General features: G+C 43.2%; 1 protein-coding gene across 2 annotated transcripts in view; it reads right to left on the bottom strand.

The window, feature by feature from the left end:
* Positions 1 to 1,374, bottom strand: part of USP14 (ubiquitin specific peptidase 14) — a 43,770-nt gene extending 42,396 nt beyond the window's left edge. Inside the window, exon 1 of one of the 2 annotated variants that reach the window (XM_079785047.1) lies at positions 1,203 to 1,374. In XM_079785047.1, coding sequence (XP_079641173.1) covers positions 1,203 to 1,218 — 16 coding nt within the window. In that variant the 5' untranslated portion in view covers positions 1,219 to 1,374. Of the gene's footprint in view, positions 1 to 850; positions 1,006 to 1,202 lie in introns of those variants that run through there. The other variant, XM_079785048.1, reaches the window with a different exon arrangement.
* Positions 1,375 to 17,037: the final 15,663 nt, after the last annotated feature.

The raw sequence follows: 17,037 nt of genomic DNA, 5'->3' as shown, positions 1-17,037 counted from the left end.
GTATCTACGAGTGTGTTTAAGTATTAGCCTACGGTGGGATTTATCAACACCAGTGCTCCCTCCACTCTATACGGCATAAATGTAATATTTCAAGTATGGTTCTACTGTTAATTATTTGTGTAATTATCCTACTGCTAATAATTATAGAAACAGCTTGAGCAATCACTACTAAAGCATTCAATTGAAGAATCTAGATCAAGAATCCACCTCAATGTTAAACATTACTTTTTTGTTGCATGCCTTTCTTTGAAAATGCTGAATCTTCAATAAAGGAATTATGATAGCCGGGTATGGCCAACGGGTCACACACATCCATAGCCAACTGAAGCCACCTCGTACATCTTAGCTGCCTGCCATTTTGAATCAGATTAGGAAACAGGAAGGTCCATTCATTAAAAATGTGATCGCCGGCCAATCCCTTTAGACTGCCATCCGGCAAACACCCGGCAAACGCCAATCAGAAGGAAAGGATGCCCGCGGATAGGTGTCATCTATACTCCTCTGCTTCACAAAGCCAACACCATGCTTCGGACAGGGAAACTCAATACGCTTGATGAAGTAAAAACTTAGTTAAAGAAAAACACAAAAACACAGTAAGTCGCAATCTGCTTTGGCACAAAACAGAAATTGGCACGAAAGAGGGGGTTTTGCAACGGCAGCAAGGGGTAAGTAAGCGAAGGGAAACCCCATGAATGGTGAAGGCTAGTCTCACATCTCAGGTCCCTCCATCCCTCCCTCCCTCCCTTCAGGGTTCCCTCTAGGGCGCCCCCTGCCACAGCCACCGCCGAGGAGCACGGGCAAGTCCCAGGCACCCCCAGCCTGGCCCGGGGGCCGCAGGACACGCCCTCACCGGTCCCCGCTCCCTCGGACGGCGACAGAAACTATTCTGCAGAGTCACCACTCCCCGAGGCCGACGCTCCGGCTTCCCCATCTCCACTCGCGCTCCCACCTCCCCCGCCGGGCGGCCCTGGGCAGACAGCGCTCCCTCGCGCTGCAGGGCGCGACGGGCATGGAGAGAGAGAGAGAGAGAGAGAGAGGCCAGCTCCACTCCACGCCGCAGCCACCCCCGCCCACGCCTCCCCGTCCCCTTCCCGTCCCCTCCCCCGCCCGTGCTCAGCCGGGCGTCCGCCCCGCAGGCCAGGCCTGCTGACAGGCCTAGGGCTGGCGAGGACCGCGGGGCCAGAGGCGAGAGGGGAGCTCACCGGAGTACAGCGGCATGGCGGGGTGTGCGGGGAGGCGGCGGCACAGGGCGGCGGGGCCTGGCAAGGGCGGCGAAGGGAAAGGGACGCGAAGAAGCTGTGGCAGCAGGCGAGAGGGCGGCGCGGGGTTGGCGGCAGCTCGGGTGCGACGGGAGCCTCATTCAAACCGGCCACTAGCGATGACGCAGCAACGCGCAGTTCGCCCGCGGAGCTGGAGGCGGCGAGGAGCCGGGCGGCGAGGCGGGGCCTGGAGGGTGGAGAACCGGCGCGGCGGGGAGGAGGCCGGGCGGGGCGCGTGGGCTCGCGGCCCCCGTGCGCCGCTCAGCGGGGCGCCTGCGCACTGCACGCCACCGCCCCGCTCCCGCCGGCCACGTGGGCTAGGCCCCGCCCAACCCGGCCGCCGGCGGAGTGGGAACTTGGTGTTCTTGCGGCTTTTTAAAGGAGTCTTCCCCCCGCTTTACAAAACGGTGGGTAGGTGGAAGCCGGGGGTTTTTGTTGTTAACGCGGCCAGTTAGCAGAGCTGAGAGAGCCCTTGCTCCACCCCTCAAGTCGGTCTGTTTACTTAATGAAAATAGCCAGCCCTCCCTTTAAGGATTTTTGTGGCAAAAATAAATACGACCGAGTTTGTTTTAAGCACACCCCTTCCCTTTGGGTGCAGCTAACTTCTAGCCTCATTGGGGGACATAGGGATCTGAATTTAAGATAAATGGGGCAAAGTGAGGGTGTGGAGTATTGCTAAGAACTGGAAGAAAGCATAAAAGAAAATTTGCATAGCTGGCCTTCCTCAGTGTCAGCGAGAGTTGCTGATGATAGCAACCTTGCCCCACATACCATACGCTGCTAGCCCTGGTCTACATGTGTCTAATGGATAGAATCTTCTGCTTAAGGTTGACTTCTTTAGATAATTAATATATTGGTAATATCTTAACCTAAATGCAAATAAAAGTGTAAAAAAGGCTAAATATCAGAAAGTGAATTACCTACGGTTTATTGATTAGAATGCCCCCTCATCATCTGGTCAACAGAAGTTGTATCCAACTTTAAAGTCTCCATTTAATGCTCTCTCATATACACTTAAAGCCTACTCCTGCAATTATCCTTTTCTATCAAGTAGCATTACATTGTAGCTGTTTGCTTCTCTTATTTAATAAGTATATATTGAATGCAAGATACTCAATACAGAAACTATGGGTACAAAGATGAGTCAAACAAAAGTTCTACCTTCATAAAACTGAGAATATACTAGGAATGCTGAAATATTCGCACACTAACTACATGGGTCTCTGAATTAGTCAAAGCTCTTGGCTATAAACAACGGAAACCAGAGAAGAAATTGATTGGCAGAATGTAGGGTAAGCTAACAGAATCAATAGGAAAAGCAGCAAACCAAGCTTAGATATTGTATAGGAACCAAGGGATATGGGCACCAGGGAACATGGACAAAGTCATGTCACAGGAACCATCTGGCCACTCCTGCCATCACCTCCATGAGTCATTTCTAATTCTGTGTCTACCTCATACCCTCAAGATTCCATAGCCCGAACAAGGATATATAATTGGCCAATGATGAGGAAAGAAATGCCTGGCTCTGCCTCCCACTCAGACACATTGGGGTATAGGGGGTGAGCTGCCCAAAAAGGAAGGGCTATGTATTAGTCTCCTATGGCTACTGTAACAATTACTATAAACTTAGTGGCCTGAAACAACACAAATTTATCATTTTACAGTTCTGGCCTACAGAAGTCCAAGAATGGTCCTAACCTTAAGGAGTTGGCAAGACTGCACTCTTTCTAGAGGCTCTATGTAGAATTCATTCCTTACCTATTTCCAGAACCTAGAGGCTGCCCACGTTCCTTGTCTCATGGCCGATTCCAGCAATGGCACTACTCCAGCCTCTGCTTCCATCCTCACAGCTCCTGCACGGACTCTGATCCTTTGCCTCCATCTTGATTACATTTGGCCCCACCTGGATAATCCAGGATACTCTTCTCACCTTAAATTCGTACTTGATTATATCTGCAAAGACCCTTTGCATAGAAGGTGGTATATTCACAGGTTCAAGAGATTAAGACATGGGCATCTTTGGAGTAACATTATTCTGCAATAGGTATAAAAAAACAAAACAGACAAAAGAAACAGGACTCTTTCCCCCTCCCCACATAGGAGTCTGTACTTGTTCTTCAATAAATTTCCACCTTTGCTATTAAAAAACAAAACAAAAAAACAGCAAAGCCCTAGCTAGTTTGGCTCAGTGGATAGAGCGTCAGCCTGCGACTGAATGGTCCCGGGTTTGATTCTGGTCAAGGGCACATGCCCAGGTTGCAGGTTTGATCCCCAGTAGAGGGCGTGTAGGAGGCAGCCAATCAATGATTCTCTCATCATTGATGTTTCTATCTCCCTCTCCCTTCCTTTCTGAAATCAATAAAAATATATATTTTTTAAAAACCACCAAATATTGACTATGCTTTCTTATAGCACCTATAATTTTAATATTCCTATGTCTTTTTTCCTCTACTAAATTATAAACTCTTGGAGGGAAAAAAACAGCCTTAAATAATTTGGGAATTTATATTCCCAAATATTATGTATATATAATGTTATGTATATTCCAAACTATTTAAATATGTGTAAATATGTATAATATTTTATGTGTAATCTGTATTATAAAAAGCCAGTGGCCAGAATGCTGGAACGCCGGAACGACCAAATGACCGGTCACCAGGAGGTGCATTGATGGGTCTCGCGGCGCAGTGGGAGTCTGGGTCTCGCGCAATTGCGCGCTGGGCCTCTAGTATATAATATTTCCAAACTGTGGGTGGGGAGGGGGCCTGGAACAGTGAGTGCTTCACCTATAAAATGTGCTCAATAAGCATTTCCTAAATAAATGCATAACTTAGTTTTCAGTCAAGGGATAAGGCAAATTATATTAGGGTGAATGCTATGCTGCTATAATAGACATCAAAATTCAATTGCTAAAAAAAATTCAATTGCGAACAAGTTATGGATGAGTGGGGGAAAGCAATAGCTCTGCTACATGAGGTCATTCAAAGGCCAACATTCCCTAAAGCAGTTCTTTTCAAGTTTAATGTGAACGTGAATCACCTAGGACCTTGTTAAAATTCAGATTCTGAATCAGTAGGTCTGGGATGATGTCTAAGATACTAAGTTCACAGGAAAGCACCCCCCCCCTTTTTTTTTTTTTTAAGAAAAATCCTCACCTGAGGATATTTTTTCCATTGATTTTTAGAGAGAGTGAGAGAGGGAGAGACAGAAACATCGATGTGAGAGAGACACATTAATTGGTTGCCTCATACCCCATCCCCCCAGGGCCCAGAGCCTGCAACCAAGCTATGTGTCCTTGACCAAAATTGAACCCTAGACCCTCCAGTCCAAAGTCCTAAGCTCTATCCTTTGAGCCAAACTGACTAGGGCAAAAATCACCCTTTTGAGCAGCAAGTCATTAAGGGAGCTGGTTGAAGATGGGCTGCAGGACTATCCACAGGAAGAAGAAATAGAAGGGAGGAAATTACAGGGTAGCAATTTCCTTTTCAGCAAAAGGAATGGAAAGGATGTGAAACAAATCACTTCCATTCACAGCTCACTGGTGAAAACAGTTCCTGGCCTCCCTGCATGGAAGTCCAGTAAATGTGGTCTCTAACAGAGCAGAGGGATTCAAGCTTAAACTCTATTTTATGCAAGAGGGAGGCAATGGATTTTGGTGGAAAACCAGCTGTCTCTGCCAAGCAAATGTTGGACTCTTGTAAGTAATGTTCAAGCTTATAAAGCTTTCCTAACATAAGTGACAAAATTCCTGGTTGCTTAGAGGTTGTTGTTGTTTTTTGATCCTTAAAAGAAAAATTATAATATCTGTTCCTGAGTGCTCGCAATGTTCTAAAATTTAAATAGCTAGATGCGTGCATATATGTCAGGAATAATGACCAAATAGAGCTGATCTAGAGCAGAATGAATACCAGGTACACTTACATGTTTAAACATCTACCTTCTAGGCTAAATTCAATTCCAGAAGTTCTAATTAATGAACCCAAAACAGAAGTAAATGATTTGTAATTCTCACCCTCAAAAAATTTCTTTCAGAAACAAGAATTTCCACTATTGGACAGAAATAAACTGTTCTGGCCTAATATTTACCTATCTATACTAACTTAAACTTCAATTAAATTCAATGATGCTTATTGCTGTGCTTGTTTGCCTTCCATATTTGTTCCCCCACTCCTACCTTAGAATCAAGTTCTCCCCATTTTCTTTCCACTTACATCTCACCTCCATGACACATTTCTACCTTACAAACAACAGATCTGTCTGTCTCTTTAAGCAATTCCTTGTTTTTGATAATTTATTTAACATTTAATATTTACTGTCTTTTTTATATATGTATGTAGTAGATATATTCTTTCTTTTCATCTAAACTATGAAAATTCTTTGTGCCTCCTTCAGAAATATTTCATGGTTAATTGAATTAGACAATTTTAGGACTATGTTGTACTCTGAAGAACTTTTTTACAGTAATTTTAATTAGATCACTATGTGTATTATCTACTTCATATCGTGTTCATTTCTGTATATGCTAGGCCTGCACAGGCACAGCATGAAGTAAATACCCTACCTGTTTGCTGAATAATGGATTGCTGGTGTTGGTGATAGGAATTCAAAGAAAAAGAAATGGAAGCAAAGTGGAAGGCAGGAAGGTCTTAGAGAGGGAAAAAAAGCAAAACAATTATTGTCTATTCATGGACCCTGCATTGCAGGAGCTCATAGTTTGCCAGAAAATGTAGAGAAATATTAAAATAAGTAATAACTATGCATGTGAATGATGGGGAGGAGACTAGCTAGAATAGAGCAGAGGACATGTGCGAGCTGTGGCAATAGATAATGTAGGATGGCTGATGTGGGACATGATTATAGAGAGCCTGCATGCCAGGATAAAAAATGTGGGGGTTTTCTATCTTGGTAAAGTCTCTAGACATCACCTACAAGAAAAGGAATATTGACATTTCCATGTGCTAGACTGTTCCAGATGATGTCTCATTCCAAAGCAAAGATCTTATCTAAGTCAAGAATCCTTTTATAGGGATCCCAGTGAGTCAAGGCAGAAGGGCCATTTTAATGTTTTCTATTTTTAAAATTAGAGAAAAGTAATACATGTACAGGTTTAAAATTCAAACAGTAACAGGAAGATATTTAAAGAAAAGGCTGTATCTCCCCATCACACCCCCAATCCCACTTCTCACAGGCAGTTGACTTGAACCCTTTGTGATTTAGGGCTCCTGGTGATCACCTTCACAATTCTAAATAATATTCTTATAACTCTATTTGTTAATTTATCAAGTTACACAATATCTATTGAATCCCATTGCAAAATATGAGGATGTAGCTTATATGGGATATCTTTCTCCCCTTTCCATTCCTACTTCTCCCAACTGGTGTGGACCAGTGGTTGAGCATCAACCTATGAACCAGGAGTTCACGGTTCAATTCCTGATCTGGGCACATGCCTGGGTTGTGGGCTTGGTCCCCAGTGTGGGGCATGTAGGAGGCAGCCAATTAATTATTCTCTCTTATCATTGATGTTTCTATCTCTTCCTAAAATCAATAAAAAACTGAAATATTATCCAGTTTCATTGTTATATGTCTGGGTATGTATTTATTTTAATTTATCCTTCTCATTACTAGGGGTAAGCCTTTGAACTAAGGACTTAGTTTTAAATATTGCCTAATCTCTCTTTTGGAATTAATACACTGAAAGTCTATATTACCAGTTTCCAGATTTAACAAAAATTCTTAAGTTTTGCCTAATTGCCTCATTTGCCCTTTCCCTTCTTTCTTTGCTCAAGAGCCTCAGTTAAATATCTCTAAAAATATATGGGCTGCCCTAGCCGGTTTGGCTCAGTGGATAGAGCGTCAGCCTGCGGACTGAAGGGTCCCTGGTTCAGTTCCTGTCAAGGGCACATGCCTAGGTTGCAACTCAATCCCCAGTAGAGGGCAACTCGATCCCCAGTGGGGGGCGTGCAGGAGGCGGCCGATCAATGATTCTCTCATCATTGATGTTTCTCTCTCTCCCTCTCCCTTCCTCTCTGAAATCAATCTATATATATATATATATGATTTTATCATATAACCACAATGTCATTATCACACCTGTTTTTTTGCCTGTTTTGTTTTGTTTTCTAGATTCAGGATCCAGATGAGATTCATATATTACAATGGGTTATTATGACACCCAAGTCTTTTAAAATAAAGCAGCTTTACCTTCTCCTTCCCTTCCTTTATTTTCATGCCATTGATCTTTAGAAAAGCCAGGTAACTTGTTTCATACTATAAAATGTCCTGTATTCTAGAGTTGTTGGTTTGCCATTTTTTGGACATCATTAAAATTGTGTGTTTTTTTCCTACTCCCCATATATATTATAAAAGAAACTAGAGGCCTGGTGCACAAAATTTGTGCACGGGGCGGGGGGTGTCCGCAGCCCAGCCTGTACCCTCTCCAATCTAGGACCCCTCGAGGGATGTCCGACTGCCCTCTCACAATCCAGGACTGCTGGCTCCCAACTACTCACCTTCCTGCCTTCCTGATTGCCCCTAACTGCTTCTGCCTGCCAGCCTGATCACCCCCTAACCACTCCGCTGCCAGCCTGATTGATGCCTAACTGCTCCCCTGCCAGCCTGTTTGCCCCCAACTTCCCTCCTCTGCCGGCCTGGTCACCCCTAACTGCCCTCCCCTGCAGGGTTGATCGCCTCCAACTGCCCTCCCTTGCAGGCCTGGTCCCTCACAACTGCCCTCCCTTGCAAGCCTGGTGCCTCCCAACTGCCCTCCCCTGCTGGCCATCTTGTGGTGGCCATCTTGTGTCCACATGGGGGCAGGATCTTTGACCACATGGGGGCAGCCATATTGTGTGTTGCAGTGATGGTCAATCTGCATATTACTCTTTTATTAGATAGGATAGAGGCCTGGTGCAGGGGTGGGGGCCAGCTAGTTTGCCCTGAAGGGTGTCCCGGATCAGGATGGGGGTTACCTTGGGGCATGGGGCGGCCTGAACAAGGGGCCTGTGGTGGTTTGCAGGCCAGCCACGCACCCTGACGACCCAAGCAGAGGCCCTGGTATCTGGAATTTATTTACCTTCTACAATTGAAACTTTGTAGCCTGGAGCGGAGCCAAGCCTCCTGCTCACTCTGTGGCCGGCAGCCATTTCTGTTGGGGTTAATTCACCTTCTATAATTGAAATTTTGTAGCCTGGAGTGGAGGCCTAGGCCAGCCAGGGCAGGTGGAAAGCTTGGCTTCCTCCATTGCCGTGGGCAACCCTGGCCTGCTCTCTCCAGCTCCGTGGCTGCCGCCATTTCTGTTTGGATTTGTTAACCTTCTATAATTGAAATTTTGTAGCTTGAGTGGAGGCTTAGGCCTGCAAGGGCTGGCGGAAAGCTTAGTTTCCTCCGTTGCCTGGGAAACCTTGCTCTCTGTGGCTGTAGCCATCTTGGTTTGGTTTATTTGCATAACTGCTCCTGATTGGCTGGTGGGTGTGGCTTGTGGGTGTAGTGGAGTTAGGATCAATTTGCATATTACTCTTTTATTAGGTAGGATTAGCTCATGCAATTATGGAGGCTGAGAATTCCCAAGATCCACAGCCACCAAGTTGGAGACTCAGGAGAGCTGATGGCATAATTTTCCTTTGAAAGTTAGCAGGCTTGTGATCTAGAAGAGCTGATATTTCAGTTTGAGTCTGAAGGCCAGGAATGACTAATGTCCCAGTTCATGCAGCCAGGCAGGAGAAGTTCCTTCTTACTCAGTCATTTTGTTCAATCCAGGTCTTCAACTGATTGCATGAGGACCATGCACATTCGAGAGGGCAACCCACATTTCTCAGTCTACAGATTCAATGTTGATCTCATGTAGAAACATCCTCACAGAATAATGTTTGGCCAGATGTCTAGGCATCCTATGGCTCAGTTAAGCTGACACATAAAATTAATCATCACTACTGGTATAACAAAAATCATGACACAATCAGAGGAATCACCTTGATTGACAGTCAAAACAGAACACAATAGCAGAAGGGAAGTTCCTCCCACTCCTATCCCCCAAAATTAGGATGCTGAAACAAAAATGGAAAATAGATATTGGGTGACAAAACCATAAATAACCCCTGTAATGTCTTTGGCCTTGCCATCAAAAAAGACTAGAATGACTCCAAAGCATCACTAATACTATACAAACTCATGTAAAATTGGTCAAAAACATGTTGCATTCAAAGATATTGATATTAGGCAAGTCTTACAGTACCATTACTATTGAATGAGTGAGACATTCTTGAAATCACTTTCAACCTCAGCTCTTGATCCTGTATTACCTTTAATTATGTAAACAATTTCTTTTAAAAAATATTTTTATTGATATCAGAGAGAAAGGGAGAGGGAGAGACAGAAACATCAGTGATGAGAATCATTGATCGGTTGCCTCCTGCACACACCCCCACTGGAGACTGAGCCCGCAACCTGGGCATGTGCCATGACCGGGGAAAAATTATACGAAATAGAAGGAAATAGAGAAGGTAAGTCAAACCACTTTCAGTAAAACCTGGGTATTTATTTGAGGTGATCATGTATAAAAGCTTTGATTTGTTGGCCAAAGAAAAACAAAATAATTGTGGTATGATATATCATTGTTCCCAATAATCCTTGCCTTTATCAGAACATTACGTATTCTTGCTTCCTTGATGGCAGTCTTGGCCTTAGGACTTGCTCTGGCCATGAGATGTGAATGTCAGTGATGTGGGTCATGTCTAGGCCCGTGGTCGGCAAGCTCATTAGTCAGCAGAGCCAAAGATCAACAGGACAACGATTGAAATTTCTTTTGAGAGCCAAATTTTTTAAACTTAAACTTCTTCTAACGCCACTTCTTCAAAATAGACTCCCCCAGGCTATGGTATTTTGTGGAAGAGCCACACTCAAGGGGCCAAAGAGCCACATGTGGCTCGCGAGCCACAGTTTGCCGACCACGGGTCTAGGCAGAAGCCTTGAGCGTTAGCTCCTGAGTCATCATGTTCTGTTTTCCTTTGCCATGATGATCAGTGGTAATACAAACAGAGGCTGCTCCATCAGCTGGAGTGCTATTCACTCCACGTGGAACAAAGCTGCAGCTGAGGGAGAAAAGCCTTTGTTTCCATAAGCCGCTGAGATTTAGGGGATTATTTGATACTACTGCATTATCCAGCTCTCCTGACTAATGCTGTATGGTGACTAAGCAAAACTGTAGTAAGGTGGTTATACAGACCCTGAAGATTCTAAATCACATTCATAAAGGCTTGATTCGTTCTACATATATAACAGAGTGGAGGTAATGGTAATGTAATAATGACTAAGGCTGAGCTAGCATTGTATTAATGCAAAAAGTCATGCAATGATTTTTTCCCCTCTAAGTTTTCCTAAAACTGATTGTCAACTGTATTACTTAACAGTAGAAAAATAGGCTGAAATAGTGCCAAAATCATAAAGGAGCTGCATATATAAAAATTCAGCAACAGGAAGTTACATCAAGCCTGAAGTGATTTTATGTGAAAGAAGTTATAGTTGAAATAAGAAATTATGATTTCTAAAAGTGAGGCTGATGTTTGGGTGGAAGCTGTGAAATCCTGAGACATAAAAAATAAGTGGTTATATAAATTCCATCTGAAATTGGAAAAACTGTTTAAAAATACCCTCTAGACAGAAGGTAACACTTGAAGCAATTATAATAAATTGTGTTTGTAATTAGGTGTAAAATCTAATTGTAATTACACTCTAGATTCTAAAAGAATGTACTGAACACATGTAATTAATACACTCGAGGCCAATAAAAATAGAGATAAGTATTTCAAAGGGCATTATAAAGGATGAATTACTGATTGTGGGCAATTTTATGTGCCATGTTCTGAAGTAGGGATGTAAAAAAGCAAATATTAGCTTCATTATGAAATAATGAAAATGTACAATATGCATCCAACTGAACAATGTCTAGAGATAAATGTTAGCAAATAAAGTTCCTGTTAAATGATGTATGATAAAGGAGAAATAATCTTTAGGGTGCATAAAGCTCATAATTTACTTAATAGTTCCTTCATGAAGTGTATTCAATTAATGAGAGGCTTTCAAGCCAGTAAAAATAAATGACACCCATTACTGTATTTGTGTTACTTTGCATTTGATGAATTTTCCTTTATGTTTATATCTTGGCCTACTATAAAGCTTAGAAACACAATAGGCATTTTTCCATACCGTGGCAATGAAATCCAAGTTTTCCCCACCTAAATAATAGGTTATAATATGTGAAACTTACAAAAGTCTAGTAAGGAAAGAATCAAGATTTATGACTATTTTCCTTCAAAGCTGGGTTGACTTTCATATCCCAGATGGAAAATTGAGATTTATAGCTGTGTGATCTAGAACAGAGGATAAAACATTTTAAAGTGTCTCATCTATAAACCAGAGATGGTAATACCTATTTCATACAGTTATTAGTGAGAATTAAATAAAATCTATACTAATAAAGGGTAATATGCTAATTAGACCAGGAGACCTTCCGGACATCCTTCCGGACAAAGCCATGGTGGTGGGGACGAGACAGAGGCGTTAGGGGTGATCAGGCCAGCAGGGGAGGGCAGTTTGAGGCAATCAGGCCAGCAGGGGAGGGCAGTTGGGGGCAAGCAGGCCGGCAAAGGGGGGAGGCAGTTGGGGGCGAGCAGGCCATCAGGAGGGGGAAGACGGGGGTGAGCAGGCCGGCAGGCAGAGTGGTTAAGGGCAATCAGGCAGGCAGGCAGGTGAGTCGTTAGGAGCCAGCAGTCCCGGATCAACCGAGGGGTCCCAGATTGGAGAGGGTGCAGGCCGGGTTGAGGGACACACCTCCCCCCACTGTGCACAAATTTTGTGCACCGGGTCACTAGTACTTTTATAAAGGTCAATGAAGTCATGTTATCTTTGAAACATTCTTAATAGTTTCGATCTTGAGGTATCTCATGGTAATAATGCAGTAAAGAAATAATTTCTGAGGTTTTCTTTTTTTTTCTTTTGGTAGTTATATACTTGACCTCATTTATCCCTAATTTCAGACGGTCCTTCTTGTTAACTGAGATGTTTTGAATAAGTATTGGGTCTGAGTTAGCAAATGTGTTACAAGTATAACAGGGCTTACATCACAAAGAATCAATGACATCTTGACCAGATGTAATGAGGAGCAGATCTAAGAAGCATCCATTTAGCCAAAGGAGAAGATCCAGAATATTTCCTTTTACTCAGCTAGGCTAATATTATTTTTGTTGTTGCTGTTGTTAATCCTCACCTAGGATATTTTTTCCACTGATTTTTAGACAGAGGAGGAGGGAAGGAGAAAGAGGAAGAGAGAGAGAGAAGGAAAAAGTAAGGGAGAAACATTTATGTGAGAGACATCAATTGGTTGTCTTCCATAGGCACTCCAATCGAGGCTGGGGACCAAACCTGCAACCCAGGTACATACCCTTGACCAAGAATTTAACTCATGGCTCTCTGGTGCTCAGGACCCATGCGCTAACCATTTAGCACACTGGCCAGGGCCTAAAAATACATTTTTGCTGTAAGTTGTAGACTTATCTTAATTAGTCTAAATAAATGCTAGTTTCCACCCCGATAGAGATGCAAATAAACTACTGTATTCAATTTAATGGCCAAATCAGCCTATATAGTAACTTTTGAAAACCTACAAGGGCCCTGGCTGGTAGCTCAATTGGTTGGATCATTGTCCCATATACCAAAAGGTTTTGGGCTCAACTCCCAGTCAGGGTACATACCTAGGTTTCGGTTTTAGTCCCTGGGTGTGCATGGAAGGCACCCATCGATGTTCCTCTCTCTCTAAAATCACTAAACATATCCTTGGGTGGGGTGGAAAAAAAAAAGAAAACCTACAAGGAACTATATGTATAGGATTAAACAACTATTACTATATTCAAGAATTTTGAGTCATATGGTCTATTTCTAAACATTTTCATCCCCCCCTCACCCCATATCTCTAGTATCTCAAAGTACTTTATGGGAAACAATAGCTTGAGAAAAATGTCATATTTTAGTTCTGATATAACAATTCATTACCACTTGAAAAACAGGCTTTGTATGTATGAAGCAGAATTAGTATTCGTTTTTCCCTATCCTCACAAAAATCCAAGTTATATGTACTTTGGAAATAATTCATTAGCAAACACACTGAACTGTTAATATTGATTATTAAGAAACTGGTAGGGTAAGGTGGGGTTTAGGGCAGCCTTTAATTACCATTTGTACTTTTGCAATTCTTCAACTTCTTACAATGAGCATAGAGCTTGTTATAAAAAAAAATGTTAAAAGCAGAAAAGAGTGGGAGCCCTGGATGGGTAGCTCAGTTGGTTAGAGGGTTATCCTGCTATGCCAAGGTTTCAGGTTCGATCCTCATCGGGGCACATACAAGAAGCAACCAATGAATGCATAAATAAATGGAGCAACAAACTGATGTTTCTCTCTCCCCTCCCCCCCAAATCAATATATAAAATTTTTAAAAAGAATAAAAGGTTGGAATAAACGTACGTAAAGCACTGAGTACAGCTTTATGCACACATATTATTCAACTAGAAAGTGATTTGTTTAGTAAAAATAATAGATATAAAACAATGTGATTAACATTTCCAAGTGTAAATTAAAAAGAAAGGTTCTGCCCTGGCCGATTTGGCTCAGTGGGTAGAGCGTCGGCCTGGGGCAAAGGATCCTGGGTTCTATTCCGGTCAAGGGCACATGCCCTGGTTGTGGGGCTCGATCCCCAGTGGGGGGTGTACAAGAGGCAGCCAATCAATGATTCTCTCTCATTGATGTTTCTATCTCTCTCCCCCTCTCCCTCTCCGAATCAATAAAAAATACATAGGGATTATTTTTAAAAAAGGCTAAAATCTCATTAGGTTCTTAGAATATACCCATTTATTTTAGTAATTTTATGTGAAAATGCTCTACCTAAAAAAATTATTTACATGTATGTAGGTCTTTAATTTTTCTGAATGTTTCATAATTTTCGTAGTGGATATTGTACACATCTTTCAGTGAATTTTGTTTATTTCATTGTAAATGGTATCATTAAAAAGTTTCCCTTTCCAATTGTTGCCAGTAAACAAGAAGACAACGTAATTCTGTATATTATTTTGTATCCAGAGGCCTTTGAAAATTCACTTAATTCTAGCACTTTGTGACTTCTTTTAGACTTCTACATACACAATTATGACATTTGCAAATATGTCAGTTTTATTTCTATGCAGTAACTTACTATATTCATAGACTGGAAAACAAAACTGTAAAGATGTCAATTCCCCCCAGATTGATCTACAGATTGAATGCAATCCCAATTATAAGCCTAGAAGTCTTTTTCTTTCTTTGGTAGAAATTAAGATGTTTTGAAAACTTATATAGGAATGTAAAAGGCAAGAACAGTCAAGTCAATCTGGAAGAACTATGAAGTTGGAGAACTTACACTACAGATATCCTATATAATAAAGAGGTAATATGCAAATTGACCATCACTCCAACACGCAAGATGGCCGCCCCCATGTGGACACAAGATGGCCACCACAATATGGCTGGCAGGAGAGGGCAGTTGTGGGCGATCAGGTCAGCAGGGGAGGGCAGTTGGAAGGGATCAGGCTTGAAAGGGAGGGCAGTTGGGGGCGACCAGGCCTGTAGGGGAGGACAGTTGGGGGGGGACCCAGGCCTGCAGAGAAGGACAGTTGGGAGGGGGACCAGCCCTGCAGGGGAGGGCAGTTGGGGGGACCAGCCCTGCAGGGGAGGGCAGGTGGGGGGAACCAGCCCTGCAGGGGAGGGCAGGTGGGGGTGACCAGGCCGGCAGGGGAGGGCAGTTAGGGGTGACTGGGCTGGCAGGGGAGGGCAGTTGGGGGGGACCAAGCCTGCAAGGGATGGCAATTGGGAGTGACCAGGCCTGCAGGGGAGGGCAGTTGGGAGGGACAAGGCCTGCAAGGAAGGGCAGTTGGGGGGGACCAGGCCGGCAGGGGAGGGTAGTTAGGGGTGACCAGGCTGGCAAGGGAGGGCAGTTAGGGGTGACCGGGCCGGCAGGGGAGGGCAGTTGGGGGTGACCAGGCCTGCAGGGGAGGGCAGTTAGGGGCAATCAGGCGGTAGGGGAGTGGTTAGGGGGTGATCAGGCTGGCAGGCAGGCGAGCTGTTGGGAGCCAGCAGTCCTGGATTGTGAGAGGGATGTCTGACTGCCCGTTTGGACCCGATCCCAGTAGGATCGGGCCTAAACGGGCAGTCAGACATCCCTTGAGGGGACCCAGATTAGAGAGGGTGCAGGTTGGGCTGAGGAATTTCATGCACTGGGCCTCTAGTAAAATCTTACAAAGCTACAGTAATTAAAACAGTGTAATATTGGCAAGAATAGAGAAATAGATTAGTCACCTGATTTATGATTCAGGATGAATTGTCTTTTTGATAGATACTGCAGGATCAATTGGATATCCACATGGAGAAAATAAAAAAAAAAAAAAATCTTTAACCTCTACATCACACATACACACAAATGAATTCCATATGGATTGTAGATCTAAATGTGCAAGTTTAAACAATAACACTCCCAGAAACTAACACAGAATCATCTTCATGACTCTGCAGAATAGGCAGATTTCTAAATAGGACACAAACTGGCCGGGCAGCTCAATTGGTGAGACCATCGTCCCAATACGCCAACGTTGTGGGTTTGATCCCAGGTTGGAGCACATATAAGAAGCAACCAATGAATGTGGAACAAATGTGGAGCAACAAATTGATGTTTCTCTCTCTCTCTAAATATTAATAAAAAATACATTTTACTTTATTACATTAGGTGAATGGTTCTAAGATGATGGTAAGGACATTGTCAAGAACAATGAAGAGTCTGAGATTTTACTGTACTTACAAACCGAAGTTAGCCTGCCAACATTTCATGGATCCTGGCAAAAGACATGAGACTCCTGGATCACAGCCGAACAACTTTACACTAACAGTACAAGCAGCATGAGCTTCATGTTCTTGTCAGTTCCCCCTACCCCCCAAGTCCCATGGGAGCAATGCAAAGTGGCTCAGGTGGGTGCCTGAACATACCGTGGGTTTACATCACAGCTGAGGAACCCCAAGTTTAGGGTACCTGAATCTTTTGTAAAGAATTCAAGCAAATCTGCCCAACTTTTGCAGATCTGAAGGGAACATTATCTTTAATATACCGGATGGTAGACATACCTGCCTTCCTCTTGAGGAGACACAATATCTTCCATGGTTGTTCACTATGCAGAACTCCTTGGTAAAGATTCTGGAAAAAAGGCTGCCAGAGTCTGTCTCTGACCGTAAGGTATGAGAAATGTAAGAGATCCAGGTAAAATGGTTTCCCAATAGACCAGGGATGGGGAATGTCTGGCCCGAGAGCCGTAAAAGGCCCGCCAAATCATTTGGTCTCGCTCTGCCAGGGCATTAGGGTGAGTTAATTAAATGTCTGACCAAACACAGCAGGCTGATTTTTCAGTTGGTAATTTTGTATGGCCTGCAAATGATACCCTTGGCAGAAATAAGGTTCTCCACCCCCACAAAGTCATTAGTCAACTTTTCATTTCAACTGTAGCCATTCTTCTTTTAGAACCCAAACAGGTTCTATCTTTTAAAAACTCACTTTAATCTAATTGTGGAATTGAACAAACATTTGTACATAGTCAGAAACTAATTTATAGCATGCTTTCTATTCATTTCAGCCAGGAGAAAACACCATACAGTCATTATTAAAGGTATCCATCCATAAATTACTTTTATTTCTCATTAAATGAGCACAGAGTCA

Source organism: Cnephaeus nilssonii, assembly GCF_951640355.1.
Source record: "Cnephaeus nilssonii genome assembly, chromosome: 11".
Lineage (NCBI taxonomy): Eukaryota > Metazoa > Chordata > Mammalia > Chiroptera > Vespertilionidae > Cnephaeus > Cnephaeus nilssonii.
Note: the sequence above shows the minus strand (reverse complement) of the source record. Positions and strands in the feature narration are given on the sequence as shown.